This window comes from Falco peregrinus, chromosome 3 (genome assembly GCF_023634155.1).
Source record: "Falco peregrinus isolate bFalPer1 chromosome 3, bFalPer1.pri, whole genome shotgun sequence".
NCBI classification, from domain to species: Eukaryota; Metazoa; Chordata; class Aves; order Falconiformes; family Falconidae; genus Falco; species Falco peregrinus.
In genome coordinates this window covers 112,627,041-112,646,410 of record NC_073723.1, presented here as the reverse complement: position 1 = coordinate 112,646,410, position 19,370 = coordinate 112,627,041, and the positions used below count along the sequence as shown (strand labels likewise).

General features: G+C 46.4%; 1 protein-coding gene across 2 annotated transcripts; it reads left to right on the top strand.

Annotated features, from left to right (window-relative positions):
- The first annotated feature begins 2 nt into the window (after window positions 1–2).
- On the top strand, window positions 3–19,280 carry CLCN6 (chloride voltage-gated channel 6). Of its 2 annotated transcripts, none has more exons than XM_055799158.1 (23): window positions 3–137; window positions 918–977; window positions 1,951–2,016; window positions 2,557–2,622; window positions 3,327–3,393; window positions 3,801–3,907; window positions 4,147–4,273; window positions 4,871–4,938; window positions 5,047–5,105; window positions 5,682–5,814; window positions 6,695–6,808; window positions 7,080–7,246; window positions 8,157–8,283; window positions 8,651–8,777; window positions 9,140–9,293; window positions 9,388–9,547; window positions 9,693–9,799; window positions 10,394–10,580; window positions 11,195–11,352; window positions 12,188–12,344; window positions 13,016–13,123; window positions 13,794–13,919; window positions 15,266–19,280. In XM_055799158.1, the coding sequence occupies exons 1-23, from the start codon at window positions 54–56 to the stop codon at window positions 15,344–15,346; spliced, it is 2,610 nt and encodes an 869-aa protein (XP_055655133.1). In that variant the 5' UTR covers window positions 3–53; the 3' UTR covers window positions 15,347–19,280. The 2 variants fall into 2 exon arrangements, with proteins under 2 accessions (XP_055655133.1, XP_055655132.1); XM_055799157.1 differs by having other exon boundaries at window positions 2,554–2,622.
- The last annotated feature ends 90 nt before the right edge of the window (window positions 19,281–19,370 follow it).

The window sequence follows — 19,370 nt, the reverse complement described above, 5'->3', positions numbered from 1 at the left end:
CACGCGCGGCGGCGGCGGGCGGGGCCGGGAAGGGGCGGTGGCGGCGGCGGAAGATGGCGGGGTGCGGGTCCGGACTGTGCTGCTGCTGCTGCCCGCGCTGCTGCGGCGAGCGGGAGAGCCGCACCCCCGAGGAGCTGGTACGGCCGCGGCCCCGCGCGCCTCCCGGCCGCCCCCGGCTTCGTGTCCGCCCGCGGCGCCCCGGCGCAGGCCCTTGGCCCGGCCCCGCCGCCGCCGCGCCGGCTGTGGGGAGCGCCCGAGGGCGGGCGGCTCGGGGGTGTTGAGCGTTGCTATGGCGCTGGGCCCGGTGCCTCCGCCCCTGGTGTCGGCGCTTTGCGGCGCGGTACCTCACGCGGCGCCTCCCGGCCCGGCTCCTCAGGCGGCGCGCGGCCCCGCGGCTCAGCCCCTTCCCGCCCTTTCGGCCCGCGCTGCCCCGGTGCCTCAGCCGGCGTTTGCCCGGGCTCGGCCTCTATCCCTGCCCCGGCGACCGGCGCCGCAGCCTGCCCTGCTGCTGCCCTCTCGGTGCAGCGGGCCCTGCCAGCGGGGTGGCTCTGGCAGCGGCTCCCCAGCCGCCGGCACAGGGCAGCACGATCTGTGCAGGGTTTTGTCCGGTGCTTCCCTGTAGCCTGTTGCTGTGAAGGAAGCTGGCATGTAGGTTTAGTACTCGGCTGTGTGATCTTGTGGGAGGCTCCCATACAGAAGTAGTGTGGTAGTGTGGTGCGTTCTTGCTGAGGAGCAAGCTTTAAGGTAACACCCTATACAGTTACCCCAAAGTGGTGGTCTGGCAATCCACGCTGGCTTTATATGCAACAGTGGCATAGGCCTTCCCTGATTTTGGCTTGGCTGCCTACGGTTATGAGGCGTTCATGTACAAGCATTCATTCCCCTGCTGATTTTCCTTCCCCACGTTTGTTTTGCAGACCATCCTAGGAGAAACGCATGAAGAGGAGGATGAGATCCTTCCACGCAAAGACTATGAGGTGAGAAATGAGCTGATAGGAGCTTGAGATATTAATGTGAAAGGAACCGCAGGCAGGTTTTGATCTGCTTGAGTTTGTAATGGGGCAGAATGCATCACTACTTAGATTGCGTTGGCATCAGCAAAGATACCTGGAGTTGCTGTGCTTGCAAAGAACTGTTCCTCATTGTTATACGTTTCTGGGTTAAAGCCCTGTGAGTAGAGCTTGAACATCCACAGCTCAAGCCTAGTGGTCTTGTTTCCCCCATGACTGTAGAAAGCATCTGTAGCTACTTGGTCACCATTGCCTTACTGCGATGTCTGTTGTCGTGTTGCAGCAGATCAATCCCGTCTATCGGGTCCTGCTTCTTACAGGACATGTTTGCTTTTTGCATGTCCGTATGGTGGCCCTGAGCTGTTTAGAGCAGTTGCTGTCAGCGTGGATGTCACTAGCCTAGCCTGTTCCTGTTTGGCTTGAAAAGGTGAAGTTGATCTAGGTAGAAGCCCGTTGCATGTTGTAAGTACAACTGGGCAACTCTATATTGCTTTCAGCTCCCTGCTGTGATAAGCTTAATAATTGATGCTATTCATCTGGAGGGGAATTCCTGTCTAGTGAGAGGTTAGATATAAAGATCTGACATTATCCCCTGCGCTGTCAAACTGGGGGCGCTTAAGTAAAGTCTAAATCTGTACAATGTGACTTCTTTAATTTAAAGTTGTATGAATCAGTTGTATTCCTGCTTAGTTCCCTGTCTGTTTCAGCTTGGGCAGTGAAATTGTTCTGTTCTTTCACTTCCTGATTGGCAGGATCTAGCTCTGCTGGGAATATTTAAATTAAGTTGTTTGCAAGAGTTCTTTCTCCTACTGTTGTTTGCAAAACCTACTGTGGGGGTAGTAGTGACTTCTGTAACCTTTAACAATGTTTTCTATTCATAGTTTTTTGCACAGTCTGTTGCAGCTGATTCTCTCAAATTGACCTTTTGGCATTCTTTCAGAGCTTGGATTATGATCGCTGTATCAATGACCCATACCTGGAAGTTTTGGAGAGCATGGACAACAAGGTAGGACCTTGTTCTTTCTTCTTCATTAGCTTCAGAGTTAAACCAGTGGAAACTGCCTAGAGAAGTTGTGGATGCTCCATCACTGGAAGTATTCAAGGCCAGGTTGGATGGAGCTTTGAGCAACTTGGCCTAGTGTCCTTGCCCATGGCAGGGGGTTGGGCTAGATGAACTTTAAATGTCCCTTCCAACCCAAACCATTCTATGATTCTAAGTATGCTTCACTGCAGAAAGTTTTGTGGGTTTTTTCTTCTTTATGAAAGAAATTCTACTTGATTTCTCTATGAAAAGAATAAAAATACATGTGGGGATTATAGCTCCCAGCATCTGTTCTGATCCTCGCGTTTAAAGTGAGTAAGATGTTCAGGACTTTCAGTTCCCTATTGTCAGTTTGCTGTTGTCACCATCTTCTGTTGATTTATTACTCTAGCTGTACTAGAACTGTGGAATCCAAGATTGGCCTTTTTCTGATCTCCATTTCTATGTTACTTTGACTTGGCTGGTTTTTGGGTTTTTGTTTTTTTTAATCTTCTTCCTAAGCAGAAAGCCCAGAGATACGAAGCAGTGAAGTGGGTGATGGTTTTTGCTATTGGAGTCTGCACAGGACTGGTAAGGATCTTGCTGTTTGGGGGTTGAGGAAAATTCAGGAGACTAAGCAGGAATGATTTAGAAGTCAGTGGCTGAGGAGTAAAGAATAAGAAACATTCCCTTTCATGAATTGGAGAGCTTAGTAGCTGGAGTTGTGTTTTGGCAATTATAGCACAGTTTTGCTAGATTATTTTCCAGGAAGCCTTTTTTTCTTTTAGAACTTGCTGTGCTTTCTTTGCAAAGTATTTTGGCAAGTCCTTTAACTCTGCTTACAGTAAAACTTGTCCAAAGTGAGCACTTAATAAAAAAGGATGCCAATTTACAGTTTAACTGGGTTTTTTTTTTGATGTTTGGCAGTACGAGTGTCACAGCACGTGCTTTCATGAGTGTTTGAAAATTAGCTCTGCTGACTGTATGCATGCCTCAGTTAAACACCAGCTTTCTTCTGTACCCTGAAGTATGTTGTGGGTGTTAAAAATGCTGCTAGATTAGTACTCTTGAAATGCATCTCTTCAGGAATAATTCCAGGATGGATCTGTCCCAGTCAGAGTGAGGGAGGCTGCAAATCTCAGCTTCCAAAGTTACTCTGCTCAGAACAATACTTCTTTTTCCGCCTTCATCCTGTCCTCCCGTGCATGCATACTTCTGGTAGGACTTACTAGAGGGTGGCCCTTGTTACCTGTATGTAGTAATTTCTGATGACAAATCTGTCTTCTTTTTCATAGGTGGGCCTCTTTGTGGATTTCTTCGTACGGCTCTTTACCCAGCTCAAGTTCCGAGTGGTACAAAGCTGTATCTTTCACCTAGTGTATGGGTTCCTGTTAGACTCAGTGACCTTTTCCATTCTGTTTCCATGTTTTGCTCAGAACAGCTGACTCTCAAACTTCTGCTATCAGTCATGTTGATGATTAATCAAGTTTTCATCTTGCCTATGTAATTCAGCCCTTGAAACCAAGAAATATGTCCAATATCATGAACATAGGCAAAGGCTGATCCCTGAAGGAATGAGCGTTTTCCCTTCCTTGTAGCTCAGTCTTGAGCTCTGAAAAGGAAGCCGGGCTTCCTGATGGGTTGTGTCAGCTGCCCTGGCTGGATTAGGAAGAGCAGGCTTGGCTCGTGATGCCAGTGGGACCACCAGACAGTACCAAATTATTGTGTGTCAGTTTGGGGAACATTGTTTTCCTTGACTGTCCCCGCAGCGGTGGAAGAATGCACTGAGAAGGGCTGTCTTGCGTTGTCCTTGCTGGAGCTGCTGGGGTTCAACCTGACCTTTGTTTTTCTTGCCAGTCTTCTGGTCCTGATCCAAGTAAGATTGACGTCCACTGCAGCTCCTTACGCAGCCTCCCTTTCCTCTCACACAGGTCCTGGGTATGAAATATCCTTCTTGCTAGAAGCACTTTCTGCCCTGAGACACTGAACTAGCCTCACAGTGCTGATTGATTTAGCTAAGCAGGGTCTTTTGGTCCCTTGCTGTACTCTCTGATGAGATATTGTTGGTCAGCTATGAAATCGAGGCAGCACAACATCAGTGTTTCTTTTCTGCAGCCTGTGGCAGCTGGATCAGGAATTCCTGAAATTAAGTGCTACCTCAATGGGGTAAAAGTTCCAGGAGTTGTGCGTCTCCGGACAGTGGTGTGCAAAGCTATGGGAGTGCTCTTCAGTGTGGCAGGAGGTAAGAAGGGCTGTGTTGTATTGATCTTGTTGGGGTAAGGGTTCACCAAAGGTGGAAAAATTCTGTCCCTGCTGTACATAGGGCACAAATGGCTTCTCCTGTCTTTCCAGTGAAATTACTTTGATGGACTGGAGCAGAATCATGAGCCCTGAATGCATATATAGAGTAGAAAATAGACAGAGGATCAGGACTATTGGGGGAACTGGTACTTTTCTGGGTGGGCTAGTCAGAAGTGGTGCTGTGGCTCAGTCCAAGAGGGAGACCTGAGAATTCTCCAGAACACATTGTCTAGAGCAGCCTGAAGGAGGCTATGTTCCAGGCATCAGGGCAGAGTATCTTGGAGAGCTCAGAGTCCTTGTAACAGCTGCCCTTGAGTGGTTCCACCCACGTGAGGTCAGTGCAAGTTTGAGGGGTGAGGGGGCAGGAGGCAGGAGCCGGCACTGTCCTTCACTTTGAGGGGGGAGGGGCTGCAGGCCTGCAGGCTTGGCACAGGGGACTGTGCCATGGCATGGGAGTGGTGAGCTGATCTCTTCTGGCATTGTCACCAAGGGAGGGTGGCCCAGGGAGTGTGTTGCCTCATCAGTCTTATTTTTCCAGGTCTTTTTGTCGGGAAGGAGGGTCCAATGATTCACAGTGGTGCTGTTGTGGGTGCGGGTTTGCCACAGGTTAGTGCTGGCCTGGGTCGTTGGCCTGGTCACACCACTGCTTTGTAAGGGTACTGTGAGGACAGAGTTTCCATCTCCTATGTTTCTAAATCTTTACTTTGTTTGTAGTTCCAGAGCATCTCTTTGAGGAAGATCCAATTTAACTTTCCCTATTTCCGCAGTGACAGGTACTGTACCCAGGATGTGGAGGAGGGGAGAGGAGGATGAGTGAGCAGACTTCCTTGGGAGTGGGGTGGCGGGCTGGGATGAATCAGTCAGTTGTCTTTTCAGTCTTTCTCTAGTGTCCTGCCGTTTCGTTCTGCAGCAAGGCAACACCAGGACTTGACTCTTTCATGCTGCTCTGCTCTGGTCTCCATGTTCATTAAAGTTCTCATGTACTACTCAGCAAATCTCTACCCATATAAAACCTTTAATCTGAATGGTTAAATGGTTTCACTGTTGAGAACAAGCTCAGTTACTCACCCTTTATGACCAAGATACAGTACAGAGGAGGCTGGTTCACCTGGATGTGAACAAAATCTTGCCCTTCCTTCTCTGTAATTCTTTCAAGTGATGTGGGAGTCCCACATTGTAGGATGGTTCTTTGTATACTGGGCAGTTGTGCAGTGCCAGAGTTTTGCTCTGTGTTGGGCTCTACAGAAAGAGCATGATGCTGCAATGACTTGCTGAATAGATGGTGTTACCTGATGGTGTCTCCAGAGCTCCACTTCACTAAACTGAGATTGTTTTCCTTTTTGTTTCAGGGATAAAAGGGATTTTGTGTCTGCTGGAGCTGCTGCAGGGGTTGCGGCTGCCTTTGGAGCCCCAATTGGGGGCACTCTTTTCAGCCTGGAAGAAGGTTCCTCTTTCTGGAACCAGGGACTTACATGGAAAGTGGTGAGTGATGACTGGCTTCTTCTGTGTGGCTCTTCCTTGAGCTGGGAGGGTTTGTCCATGAGGGCATTCAGATTATCCTGTCTCCTGAGCTCTCCTGGCAGGAGAGAGATTGCCTGCTCTATCAGCACTCCGGAATTACTACAGATGAAGAGCAGAGATGAGTCCAGTACTGTCTGGAACTATGGGACAGCTCCGTAGGCAGTAGATTTAGCATGTCTGGGAGAAAGGGCTTCTGTGCCTGGGCTCTCTGCAATCCCATCCTTTTGGAGCAGAGTAGGCAGGTGGTGCATTTCTTTCTGCTTTTCTCTGCCTTGGGGAGCCGTATTGCAGCAATGCCCTGTGCCTTCAGGTTGGCAGTTTCCCTGCCTGTAGTGCCTACTTTCATGAAATGTGTTAAACATGTGTTGGATTTCATGACACTTTTGGCATTTCTTATGCCAAACATCCTGTTGATGGGATTCAGTTAGTCTGTTCTTTCTCAGCAGCAGCAAAAGAAGCCAGGGGACTGGCCAGCATAGCAACTTGCTCAGAGCCAATGAAGACCTCAATTCCAAAACAAGCTGTGTTAGTGCCTTGTAATTGATTTGCAACTGCAAATTAACATATTTGCAAAAGAAAAAAAAAAGCTTTTACTGCAAGAATTACTAGGTGAAATTCCTAACTTCTTGTGCAGGAAACCAAATCAGATGATTCTAGTAGTCCATTGTAGCTCTGTGCTCTTTTGCAGCAGAGAATGGGTGTTAAACCACAGTGAATTATTTTGCTAAAGCCTGAGAAGGCTTTTAGGTTCTCTTCCCCAGGCATAAGTTTTAAGGAAGTGAACTATGCCAATTTTAATTTTAGGAGTCTTTACTTCCTATTTTATTTTTTACTTCTTCAGCTTTTCTGTTCCATGGCTGCCACCTTCACCCTGAATTTCTTCCGCTCTGGAATTCAGTTTGGAAGTTGGGGGTCTTTCCAGCTCCCTGGGCTGCTGAACTTTGGGGAGTTTAAGGTAAGGTTTAGTGCTGTTATTTCCCACACCCCAGCCTCCAGTCTCTTGTCAGTTCAGTGTTCCTTTCTGGTTTTTTTTCTGATACATGCTTGTATTTCGTTGAAGGGCAGTTGGTATTTAGCTGCAATACATTGATAGCCTAAGACAGAATTCTTCCCCTTTGGTCATAGCAGCTAAAAGTCTCCTGATGCGGAGACAGATGCATTGGTAGAAATTGCAGCAACTACTGTAATGATTTTTTAATTTTTTTTTTATGCTTTTCTGCATGTAGTGCTCTGAGTCTGATAAGAAATGCCACCTCTGGACAGCTGTGGACTTGGGCTTCTTCATTCTGATGGGGATTGTAGGAGGCCTTCTTGGAGCCACCTTCAACTGCCTGAACAAGAGACTTGCGAAGTACCGCATGCGGAACGTGCATCCCAAGCCAAAGCTGGTCAGGTATTTGTGCCTCTTGAATTTGTGCAGGCATCTCTTGATCTGTGTTCAGTGTCCCAAAGCAAAAGCATCAGTCCAGAAGACCCAGTGAGTGGGATTGGAGGAAATCTTAGACCTGTTCTTTTTGAAATCACAAAATGAAGCCTCCATAGAACTCGAACTTGAAAGTGAACACCAGAAACCAAATGTTACAGCCCCTGTGCATTTTTGTAATTGCTGTGGTGGTACAGAGAGAGCTGCAAACCCCCTTGCAAGGGCTACGAAGGGAGCTTTTTATCATAAAGGCTATAGCTGAACAAACCAGGCCTTTGTCTTCATCTGGTGGTTTTATTTTTTTACAAAGCAGATGTGGGAGGAATAGCTGATCCCACTTTTTTTTTATTATTTTCTTGGTTAATTAAATCCACAACTGAGCTAATATCTGTGCTATTTAGAGAGAGAATTGCCATATAATTCTGGAAAACAGCTGTTTGTTTGCTCTAGACAATTCCTAAATAAGAAGCCCAGGTTTAAAAAAACACGTGTGTTTCAGCAATTAGAAAAGAGATTATGAGAGACTATACATCAACTTGTCCAGTCCTGTCTAGCCTTTTACCTTGTAAGGATCTACAGAACATGGTTTCCATGTGAACAGCCTCATTACCAGACCCTTCCCTGTGGCTTTTTATACGTGACTGCTATGTGTTCTCTGGGCAGAAATAGCCTTTTTGGGGCAGGCAATTAACAAGGGGAGTTAACGCAATCCCTGGCAACCAAATCGTAATTCAGCTTGACTTGCAGAGTCCCCCCTGCTTCTGATGTTAAACTGTGGTGACTGCTGCTGCTTGCAGCCTTACCAGTCATGTGCAAAGCTGGGACTGGGTTACAGGGCTGAGTGTGGCTTCAGTGTGTGGTTTCTATTGTGTACTTGCAGAGTCTTGGAGAGCCTGCTGGTGTCATTGACTACCACGGTCGTGGTCTTTGTAGCCTCCATGGTTCTGGGGGAATGCCGGCAGATGTCTTCCACCAGTCAGAATGGCAATGACACTCTGAGCCTGCAGGTGAGGGATCTTGCATGAAGATTATATGTCCCCATCATATTGTTCATCCTCCAGAGAAGCACAGGCACGTATGAGCTTTTGACAGCATGCAGTACATAAAAAAATTTCAGTGAAAGCCTGGAGACAGTTGCAAGAACTTAGAGTAACAGTGAAAGCTATCCTTTGTGCTTTCGGATTTTGGCAAAGCAGCTCAGACTGTGAATCAGGGAGCCCATTGATGCTGCAGGCCCCAGCTCTGCTTTTGGTGTTTGGTCTGAACTTCCCAAAGTGTGGGCTGACAGCCCTATGCAGAAGGTTAGTCCCACTGCACCCAAAGGCTAATGTAGGAGAGTGGATTTTAACTGTTTGTGTCTGTGTCCTGTGTTAGGGTGTGTCAGAGGATGTGAATTCAAGCATCAAAACTTTTTTCTGCCCAAACGAAACCTACAATGACATGGCCACACTTTTCTTCAACCCGCAGGAGTCGGCTATCCTGCAGCTCTTCCACCAGGATGGTGAGTAGCTAGGAGGCAGTACCCTATCCCATGCTTAGGCTTCAGAGCTTCATCTTGCTTGAAACAGCCTTGTCGTAAGAACCACAGGGCTAAGAGCATCTCCAGGCCTTCATGGCTCTGGGGCACTGCTATTACAACAGGTGAAAGCTTCCTCCATGGAAAGAAAGGCCTACTTTTCCTCTCTCTTTTTTTTCTTTTTTTTTTTTTCCAACTTATTCATTGTCTTCATGTATGTTTGGACTGGGAGACAAATAGCTGTTGTGAGATGAGTCTGCTGCAAGCTGAGGGGTGGATGGTGCAAGACTACTGTCTTTGTCCGACAGGCCTGTGCCCCTTTAGTCATGATTCTTCTTGTGTTGCAGGTACTTTCAGCCCAGTCACACTGTCCTTGTTCTTCCTTCTCTATTTCTTACTCTCCTGCTGGACATACGGGATCTCTGTGCCCAGTGGTCTTTTTGTGCCGTCTCTGCTTTGTGGGGCTGCCTTCGGACGCCTGGTCGCCAACCTCCTCAAAAGGTGCATTGAGTGTGCGTATGCGTGTGAGAGATGTGCTGCAGATGCATACTGAGCTCAGGTTATTCCAGTCTTTGGGATCTGTGTTTTGCCCTAGCTACATTGGCCTGGATCACATCTACTCAGGAACATTTGCGCTGATTGGGGCAGCAGCATTCCTGGGAGGAGTGGTTCGCATGACAATTAGCCTGACTGTCATCCTAATTGAATCCACCAACGAGATCACCTACGGGCTCCCAATAATGATCACCCTTATGGTGAGTGCAGGGTCTTAGCTCTGGCTTCTTGCAGACTGCTTGGACATGTGCTGGCCCTGAATCTCTGTTCTTTCCAGGACTGTGATAAACCAGGGAGTCTTGCACTTGGAGCAACAACTCAGTAGACCTTCCATTTGCTCTGCAGGTAGCCAAATGGACGGGAGACTTTTTCAACAAAGGCATCTATGACATCCATGTGAATTTGCGAGGAGTGCCTCTTCTGGAGTGGGAAACAGAGGTGGAAATGGATAAGTAAGTCTGCTCCCCTTGGCAGGGCTGTGGCTTAGAGTTTGTGGTAGGGTTCTTAGAATGTTGTAATGCAGGGGGATGATACTTCATCTCCAATGAACCTGGGTGCTCTGAGAGGAGCAGCTGTGAGGAGGACTGCTGTGAGAAGATTTAGGAGTTGTGCGTCAGGCCTGTGGCAGGAAAGAGGTGCTGGAGCCCTTTCTGAGGAGGGGTGGATGGGTAGAGATCTGAGGAACAGATTTGTGAGGTTCAGCTGTGAAAGTGTTCCACTGGACTTGGCTTCTTGCAGAATTTCATCTTCTTCCAACCTGTCATCTTACCAGGTTTAAACACCTTCTGTGTTGGAAACTTTTTCCTTGCTTATAGTGCATCATTGGATGTAATGCTATGTTAAAAAAAAATAACAAGTCAATTGTGCCAGCACCACTAATGACACAGTGAAGGTGAGCACCCAGGTCCTGCCTTAGCTGGCAGAACTAAACTGCAGCAGACTCCTTCAGGATCTCATTTTGGGGCTGGTGTGTTTCCTTGTTTGTCTGTCACCACCCTTCTGTCACATGTGATGCACGCAGCAGTCTTGGATTTTTGTTTCCTCAGACTACGAGCCAGTGACATCATGGAACCCAACTTGACGTATGTCTACCCACACACCAGGATCCAGTCCCTTGTTAGCATCCTGCGCACAACTGTCCATCATGCCTTCCCTGTAGTGACTGAGAACCGGGGCAATGAGAGGGAGTTCATGAAGGGAAATCAACTGATAAGTAACAACATCAAATTCAAGGTAAAAAGTTGATAAGTTGAAGAGTAGAGAGCTCTGTTTTGCAGGTGGAAGGCCCTTTCTTTTGTTGTCTCATTTTTTGTCAGTGCAGAATTCAGGTCAGAGATAAGCACCTACTGCAATACAAAATTTTCAGGGACTCAATTTCATTCCATTCTCTGGGTCATGGTAAAGGCAGAGGAGTGGGCTGCATTCCTAGAGGCAAAAGTTAAGAGGGCTAAGTAACCTGTTTAGGATAGACATGGGAAAAAAAGTTCAGTTTTGGCACTGAAATACTGAACCCATCATTGACATCAGTAGTAAGGGCCTAAACACTCCTGCTTTGTAGGAGGGGTAGTGGGGCAGATGCTTTAGTCTCTTGGGAAAATTAAAATTTAAAGTCAGAATGAATAATGAACATGCCTGTTCTAGCAAAAAAGGGTGCTTGAGTTCCTAAACACTAGGTTCTGTTTCCAAGGAGAATACAGTCCTATTGCTATACTTACAAGTGCTGAAACAGCACTGACTAAGGAACATCTTACCTGGTGACATAAAGTTATGATCAAGTAGTTCATAGTCACTCTTGGATAGCTGTTGACCTGCTTAGTGAGTATCTGAGAATTGTTTGTTGTATCCAGAAATCCAGCATCCTCACCCGAGCTGGAGAGCAGCGTAAGCGTAGTCAGTCTATGAAATCCTACCCATCAAGTGAATTGCGTAACATGTGTGACGAGCACATAGCAACGGAGGAGCCACCAGAAAAGGAGGATCTGCTGCAACAGATGCTAGAGAGAAGGTGAGATCCTGGTAGGCACAAATGTAGGGCAACAGGGTGTTTCCATATGTTGAGATGTGTTGTGGTGCTTCATACAGTCCCAGTCATTCCATATGTCAGAGGAAACAGTGCTAGAATCCGTGTTTTAGAAGAAGTGGCTTGTTGGGTCTCATGAGCCAGTGCCGGGGCTCCCACCTGTGACTGAGTCCTAGGCTAATGCCTTGATGGTGTCCAACCTGTTAACTTACATTTCCTTCAAACACTTGTCCAGGAATATTTCCTGGAGAGGATGGAATACCTGGGAAAATGTCTGTAGAAACTGATGCCGCCCTCTTGTCTGCAGAAACCTGAGGGCTCTGCAAAGCTCACTTCTCCTAAGAGAGGAGCTAATGGCCTGGTGCCATAATAGTGATACCAGCTTTCTGGTAACTGGGCTGAGTCACCAGGCTTGTGTTGTAGTTGCTTCCAAGCAGAAGCCCAGCCTAGTGAGTCAGTTTCTAACCTAGTGACATTGAAAGTAGAGTCCTGGCCCTGATGTTTTGCCAGATGCTTCAGCTTTTACTAGAATCTGAACAAGTCGGCACTGAAAGCTGCTTTAGTAGCAAGTGATTTGAAATTGAATTAGGAGACTGTCTCCATTCTGCTGCTGTTGTTATACTGCACCCATGGTAATGGCTCTCAACCCACCACTCTGCTATTTTGTTTGTTGGAGAAAAGACTTGCTTGCCTCTAGCCAGAGTCCCTGAAATGTTCAGGAGGTTGCAAAGAACTGAAATCACTGTTATTTTGGAGGCAGGGGTATGTATCTCTCCTTAAGTTCATGCAACTTATAACATGTACTGTTAAACTGTTACAGATATACTCCCTACCCCAACCTGTACCCTGACCAGTCTCCCAGTGAAGAGTGGACCATGGAGGAACGCTTCAGACCTTTGACCTTCCATGGCTTGATCTTGCGCTCACAGCTGGTCACCCTCCTTGTCAGGGGTGTTTGTTACTCCGAGAGCCAGTCAGTGAGTCTTCCTAATCAGGAATTGTAGCAGAGACATCCCTAGGTTGGGAAAAATATTATGGGCTGACAAAAAGAATTTACCTATTTTTACACTTTTTAAGGGATGCATCTGTGTTTTACAAGCTGTAGATGGGTAGTGTGAATTCTCCCTTGCAGCTCTAGAATAAAGGGAATTGAATTTGTGTTTATCCCCAGGAAAAGAGGACAGCTACCATTTAAAACACAAACGAACAGACCTGTTTGTTGCATAAAGTTGCAATCCTGTCTGGAGAATTGAGGGCAGATATTAAATACAAACAGAGCAACAGCAGTGTATACCGTGTGTTTTTACTGCTCCGAACCAAGGTCTTGCCAGAAGTGTCACCTGTATTGCCGAGATCAGCATGAGCATTTGTTTGAGGCCCATCTTCCACAAGGCTGTAATGTTGCTGCCCTCCAGTGATGCGTGTAGATCTGTCAGTCTGGAGAGCAGATCCATTGCTGTGTCAACTAAAGGCCTGTGTAGGTTTGGGCCTGCACCACTGCATTCTGAGAGCACTGTTAGGAGTGCGCCTCTACAGAAGTGCTATCTGTGGGCGTGGGGTGAGGTCTGGGTAAGCAAGTGCTGCTTGCAGCCCATATACTAGCTGGGACAGCAATACATCAGTTCAGCGGGATTTGTTTTAATTGCAGAGTGCAAGTCAGCCTCGTCTATCCCACGCAGAGATGTCAGAGGATTACCCCCGCTATCCAGATATCCATGACCTGGACCTGACGTTGCTGAACCCTCGCATGATAGTGGTAAGAGATGCACTGCAGTTTGACAGTGTTTCCTGGTACATGTTGAGGACTGTCCCAAGCCTTTATAGAAGGCTGAGGACATGTTTAAGCCCACTCTTGGGTGCAGTGACCAACAACATCCTGTGCTTCTCAGGCATTCAGTCAGCCTTGCCTGCATGTGGAAATCAAGCCTCATACCTGCTATGGGGTAACATCACACACAGGTGCTTTATGTTGATTCATACATTGCCTGTCTAGTTTAACTTCCTTCTAGATTAAGACTCCTTCCCGAGTGAGATTGAACAGGCAAATTGCTGATACCTGTTTGGAGCTCTGTGTGCTGGCAGCTCAGTCAGTGGCAGGCCTGTCATCACCTTTGTGACAGGAAGGTTGCTGTGAAAGCCAAAGTTCTAATATCCATTCTTATTTTCATGGACCTGCATTTATCCTGCTCAGAGGCTTTTTGCAGCATTGGGCTCTTAAGATCATGGGTTACAGTGTTCAAACAAGCCGTGACAAATTCATGTTCTTGTAGAGAATTTCATCTTTGTGGAGAAATAGAAGATGCCCACAGTCCAGTACCCTGTCCAGAGATCAGTGCATTGGAGGACTTACAGGAATTGCTTGTTTGTGATTCCCAGAGATAGTGAAAATTCCTCTTGTAAGTAATATAATTGTTTGTCTTTCATAGGATGTCACTCCATACATGAACCCATCGCCCTTTGCTGTCTCTCCAAATACTCATGTGTCACAAGTCTTCAACCTGTTCAGGACAATGGGACTCAGACATTTGCCGGTTGTGAATGCAGTTGGAGAGGTGAGTCTTTATCTCCATTTTGTCTTGGCTGAGCAAGGAAGCCACTGTGGGTTTTTTGCAATGTTTTCCACCTTTGGGAGAATTAAGATTCTAACATCAAACAGAAATGCTTTAAAGTGATCAGAATGTGATCTTCTCAAGGCCCTGAAGCATTGTTGATTACTGTGACTTTTGTTACCATCTTTTGTGTACAAGCCTGCTTCCTGCTTTCCCTCGAAGTCTTTCTCCTGTCTCGGGCTGGCAGCATGTAAAAGCTCTTACTGTCTTGTACCTGTTGAGAGGCCTTGAGCTCATCAGAGGCCACTAATTTGGCTTCCTCTTTGACAGCTTTATTCAAGGACAGGAGCAGAATTTCCTGTGTGTTGAGGCAGGAGGTTTTTCTGCTGGAAGGGAACTTGCATTCTGTTCCTACTCATAGGAGCAGCAAAAGAAAGGAGTCTTTGATCTGCGCTTGATTCACTGTGCTTGTGTCTTTGCCATCTACAATGCTCAGGAATACCCAGTAGGTGTCAGTAACTTCCTAAAAACATGAAGAGAAACTGTTTCCGTTGAGTGAACTGGTTTGTATGAGACAGCAGTGCTTTTTCTGCCTCTTGGGGTTTCTAATAGCTGCTCTGCAGAGCCTGTGCATTGAAAACAAGAGATGTTGACTTGTTCCATGTTTAGTACAGGATGCTCTTCTAGTACTAGAGAGCAGCCTAGTTCTAAACTTTTTCAATGTGTAAAATCACTGAGGTGTTTCATCAGCTGAAGCATGTGGCTTTGACTCTTTCCCCAACAGGCTGGGAGAGGGTCCCTTTTGTGAATTGCCAGCTAGTGATGGTCAGCGTGCAGTCACCACTTAGCTAGACTTGGCCATTTCTCTGTTTTGGTCTTTAGAGCTTCCTAGAATGTATCTAATATGAGCTCTCTGCAGTTATGTCATGTGGGATACCAGAAATGTGTCTTAATGAAGCAATAAGAGACAGCTTTGCTATTGCCAATTGTAGTTTTCACTTTCCAAAGGATTTAGATACATCTGTATGATGTCTAACATGGACAGAATTTCTCTTCCTAGGCAGGGGTAACTTCTGCTGTGGCCAGACACGATAGCAATGGTTAAGCTGTCCGTTTGGGTGTAGTTAAAGCAGTGTCTTGCCTGTAGATAAGTGCTGGGAGAGGGAGGGGCATTGGTTTGTTGAGATTTGAACTTGAACTCACTCAAACTCAGCATTGGTGAAGAACTGCTTGCAGGTTCCCTCTTTTTGGGGGATTGAAAAGAACAGCAGCTCTACCATGCACGCCTCTTAGTGGCACATTTGTGGTACTGACTTGTATCTTTTTTCCTTTTTTCTTCCTCTTTTAAGATTGTTGGGATAATCACTCGGCACAACCTGACCCACGAATTTCTGCAGGCAAGACTGAGACAACACTATCAGACCATTTGATGCCCCTGCCCACCCTGCCCCACTGTTGGTGTGGCTTCCTCCCTCTTCCAAGCCTGCACACGCGCTCGCATTCTGCTTGGACCCCACAAGGCCCAAGACTTGCCGTTTGGCTTCTCACATGCATATCAAGCCTGGGGAGCTGGAAAACATCTTGCTAGCCAGAGAATTAGAGGAGCTGACTGAGTCCAGAGCTGTTGATTGGTCTCAGGCACTTGGTTGACCACTCTTGATACAGGTTTTTTCTTTTCCCATGCCCCAGTTATCTCCTTTCATCAGATGTTGTCCTGACACTGTACGTTCCACTATTTTGTTCCATTTTGGTTTTACTTTTTTAAGGATTGGAGAAAAAAATCTAGCTCCGCTGTGTCCCATGCAGAGAACTGCAGCATCTTTTCCCTATCATCCTGTATGTCTCCCTTTTCCTCTTCCTCCCTTGTTCCTGCAACTGTTGCCTTATTTGTGTGAGAAGGGGGTCTCTGTAAAGGCCAAGAAGAGGTACTGAAGTTTGCAGTTGTAAAATAGCTGCTCAGGAGGATGTATTTCCTCAAAAGTGGTATTAAAAAATCCAGCTCTTTGGAAGTATACTTGTCTTTGCGGGTGCTCTAAGTTGCCTGTGTCTTTCCACTCTGGCTTCATGTGTTCCCAATTTCTCTCCCTCTTTCATGGGGAAGTGTCCCTGCTGTGATGTTTTTGACAGCAGCTGACTTTTGAGAGCAGCTCAGCAAATCAGGAGTTCAAAACAGTTCAATTCCAGTTACTCTTTGGGATTATAAATATTTAATACATTTACAGAGCATCTCGGAGAAGGAAGATCTCTTTCCATGTTAGCTGTTGCAATTATCTCCCTGTAAGAGACTCTTCTAAGGCACTTTGTGGCACTCCACTTTGTCACTGCCCTGACACTCCTGCATTTCTTGGCATTTGTAGGCACTTTGTCCTTGTGATCCAACAGCAAGAGCCTGGGACACCTTTCCAGCTAGGGTTGGAGACCAGGGAACCCCACATCCCCAGGGCATGGTGAAGTGTTGCTTTCTGGAGGCAGATAGAACTGATGCCCTGTCTCTGGCTTGGTTGAATTATCTCTGTGTCATGAGAGGAGCTGGCATAACTTCAGGCTGCCATACAGGAGCGATACTTGGTGCTGGTGACTTAACAAGCAGGATCTGCTGCAGGGTGATAAGTGGGGCTGTCTGTGCTCTAAAAATGCTTGGGATAATGTTTGGAACTGCTACAGCTGAATATCTGTAAGGGTAAAATGCGCACTTAGAAGCTAGTTGCAGCCAGTTCACTGCTTTAGCAGGTACCATCCTGGCCAGCACCTGTATTGTTCCAGCAGGCACCTGCCTTCCTGAGTTTTGCATACAGATAACCCTCAGTGGGAAGCCAGTATTGTGCCTCCAGGGGCTGCAGAGCTGATTGGCTTGATAAAGCACAGAGCATTCTCTCAGCCTGGAGACTGGGCCTAGTAACTTGGGGAATGTACACAGCCTCTGAGCACTCCTGTTAACCTGTTGTCTGCCGTAAGGAGCTAGCTAGATGAGAGTTGTGGCAGAAGGAAATGGAGGATTATTGTATTTTTTGAATTCAGGAACTCATCTGAAGATTTTCCTGACTAAGCCTGAAGAAGTTGTACCCTTTCCTTACATGTGTCAAAACACAAAATCTGTTAAAACAGCCTCTTTGAGTGACATTGTAGAAGCTGATTGTTCCAGGGCACTGCTCTGCAAAGTGCTGGCTGCCAAGCCCTACTACAGTTAGGGTTAGGAGGAGGTTTTGTGCCCAGGTCATCACCAGCCATGGTCTTGATATAGGGCTCTGAGTCACTGGAACTCTTAAATGTTCATGGAGTCTTTGCAGTGCAGGTAGTTGGTAGACAGATGTATTCTCTGGCTGTGCTTGCAGTAAAGGCAGCTGAGTCATGGGAGGCTCTTGACTTTCGTCCAGCAGATGAGAGGAAACTTGGTCTTACAAGTGGTTCCTGAGGCCAAGTTTTAGGGTAGAATTTGTCCTTGTCATACAGTGCATGACATGGCTCAGTTGGAAAGTTTGGTTTTAGCAAAGCTGTTTGTAAGCACTTAGATTTTAATTTTTGTTCCTCTCCATTCACATCTGGAGGCCCTTTTTTCACTTAGTGTTCTTTCCCACCTGCTGCCTCATTAAGAGGGGAAGGGTAGATCTGTGTTTGTTTTTAAGAATGTATTTATACCATTTCCTCAAAGGCAAGAGTTGGCTGTGGTATGTGCAATGGCGGTTGTTGCAAAGGAAGCTGTGTGTCTCCCAGGACCCTCTGTTAACTACAGCCACTCTCCAGCACTGCTTGAGAAGTGACCTATCTATAAAGAACAGGGAGTATGTTTGTTCTTTTCCCTTTCTTGCTCTGGAATTTGCAGCAAAAGCTCTTGTCTCCTCCACTAAAATAGTTTTGCTGACTTCTGAATATCCTAGCTCCATTTCACGTAAGTCACACAAGCTCTTAAAGTTCCGAGAGTAAAACGAAGGTGTTTTCCTACAGCCAGTATCCATCTTGTGCCTTCAACCTGGGCTTCTTGGCTGGGACAGGTGTGGCATGTTCCTTAGAGCATATGAATTGTCATTGGCTACTGCTTTGAACTCGCAAGTTCTTTCATTGTGAGTAAGGATGTTTGTTCTCTCTGATTAGTCTCTGCAGATGATTTCTAAAATGCCTGTGTTCCCTGAGCTCTGGTCTTGCACTGAGCTATTTCAAGAAACTTTCAGCACCCTTTTGCACTTCCTGAAGCTGGACTGCAAGTTTGAAATACACTTCTGTTAACCTGCCATTCATTCAAAGGATTTGTGCTCATGGACAGTTACAAATCACAAGAATCCTGCTTTGATGGGATTTCAGATCACACTAATGTGGAATTAGCAATCCCATATAGTCAGAGCACCTGTCGAGAATGCCCCGTGTCTCACCGTTTCTTCTTATTCTTGTTGAATGATTGTGTGGAAGGTTCCTTCTCTTCCTGTGCATGAATAGGGCTCCTTAAGATTGTTTGCCTTGAGCTGGTCATGTCCTATTTTATTTCTGTACACAAATTGCAGCAGTGTATTTTGCTGCAGGATGTCTTGTCATGGCTACTGAGGCCTGGAGTTAGGCAATCCAGGCAGAACAGGCTAAAAATCTTGTCAAGGTTTGAGCACCAGCTGCGCTTCCCCATGAGAAAGCCACTTGCCTTCAGCCTGCTGTCAGCACCATCTGTTCTGCCTGTGCATCTATCAAATGTTCCAGCTGGAAAACACACTCCTTCCGTAAAGAAGTTTTAAGTGAGGATGGTGGATGACCCTGTCAGCTGCTTCAAAGGGAAATCTCGGTGTGCAATCGCTGTTATGTAGCCTGCAGGAAGGGAATTACAAGTTCATCTGATGTTTGGAGATGCAGCATTTCTCTTCTGCTGAGGACTGATGCAAAGGGGCTTGTGTTGAATCAGTCTTTTCCCACACTTTGATCACTTACTTCCTTTCTTACAACACACTAACTGCTTCTACTCTGGCTCTTGTTGCTTAGTGATTTACCAACAAAATTACTTCTAACATAGGTGCCTGTAACCTTTAACTCAGAGCAGCACTAAAGGAGTAGTAACCAAGAACTGGATTAGTATTGATGGCAAAAGTTAGGGGGTAGTATGGGGCATTCTTCCCTGCCTCATGGTTTCCTGTGCAGTGTTAATTATGCAGTTTTGACTTGTTAACTTACTGTGAGCCATTCCAATGGTAGCAACTTACCTTTCCATTTGGTTGTTTTTTTGCACTGTTTTTTGTTATGAAATGATGTAAGCTAATTCCACAGTGTATATAAATTGTATTTTTTTTTAAATTTGTATAAATATATTTTTATTTGAGCTATGGCACTTGGGAAGTATTCATGTAACCATAACATGTCTGAGAGTAAAATGTTTGTGTGTCTCCTTCAGCACTTTCAAGGCCTTTTGATGTTTCTAGTGTTGTCTTACTTTTGCCCTTTTGTTACAACAAAGCTAGTAGAACATGGCAATATCCAAGAGCA

Bases quoted from the DNA above. Each gene is read 5' to 3' on its own strand.
- CLCN6 (XM_055799157.1), top strand. From the start codon at position 54: ATGGCGGGGTGCGGGTCCGGACTGTGCTGCTGCTGCTGCCCGCGCTGC. The intron at 138-917 runs GTACGGCCGCGG...TTTGTTTTGCAG, and splicing joins GCCGCACCCCCGAGGAGCTG to ACCATCCTAGGAGAAACGCA. The intron at 2,017-2,553 runs GTAGGACCTTGT...CTTCTTCCTAAG, and splicing joins TGGAGAGCATGGACAACAAG to CAGAAAGCCCAGAGATACGA.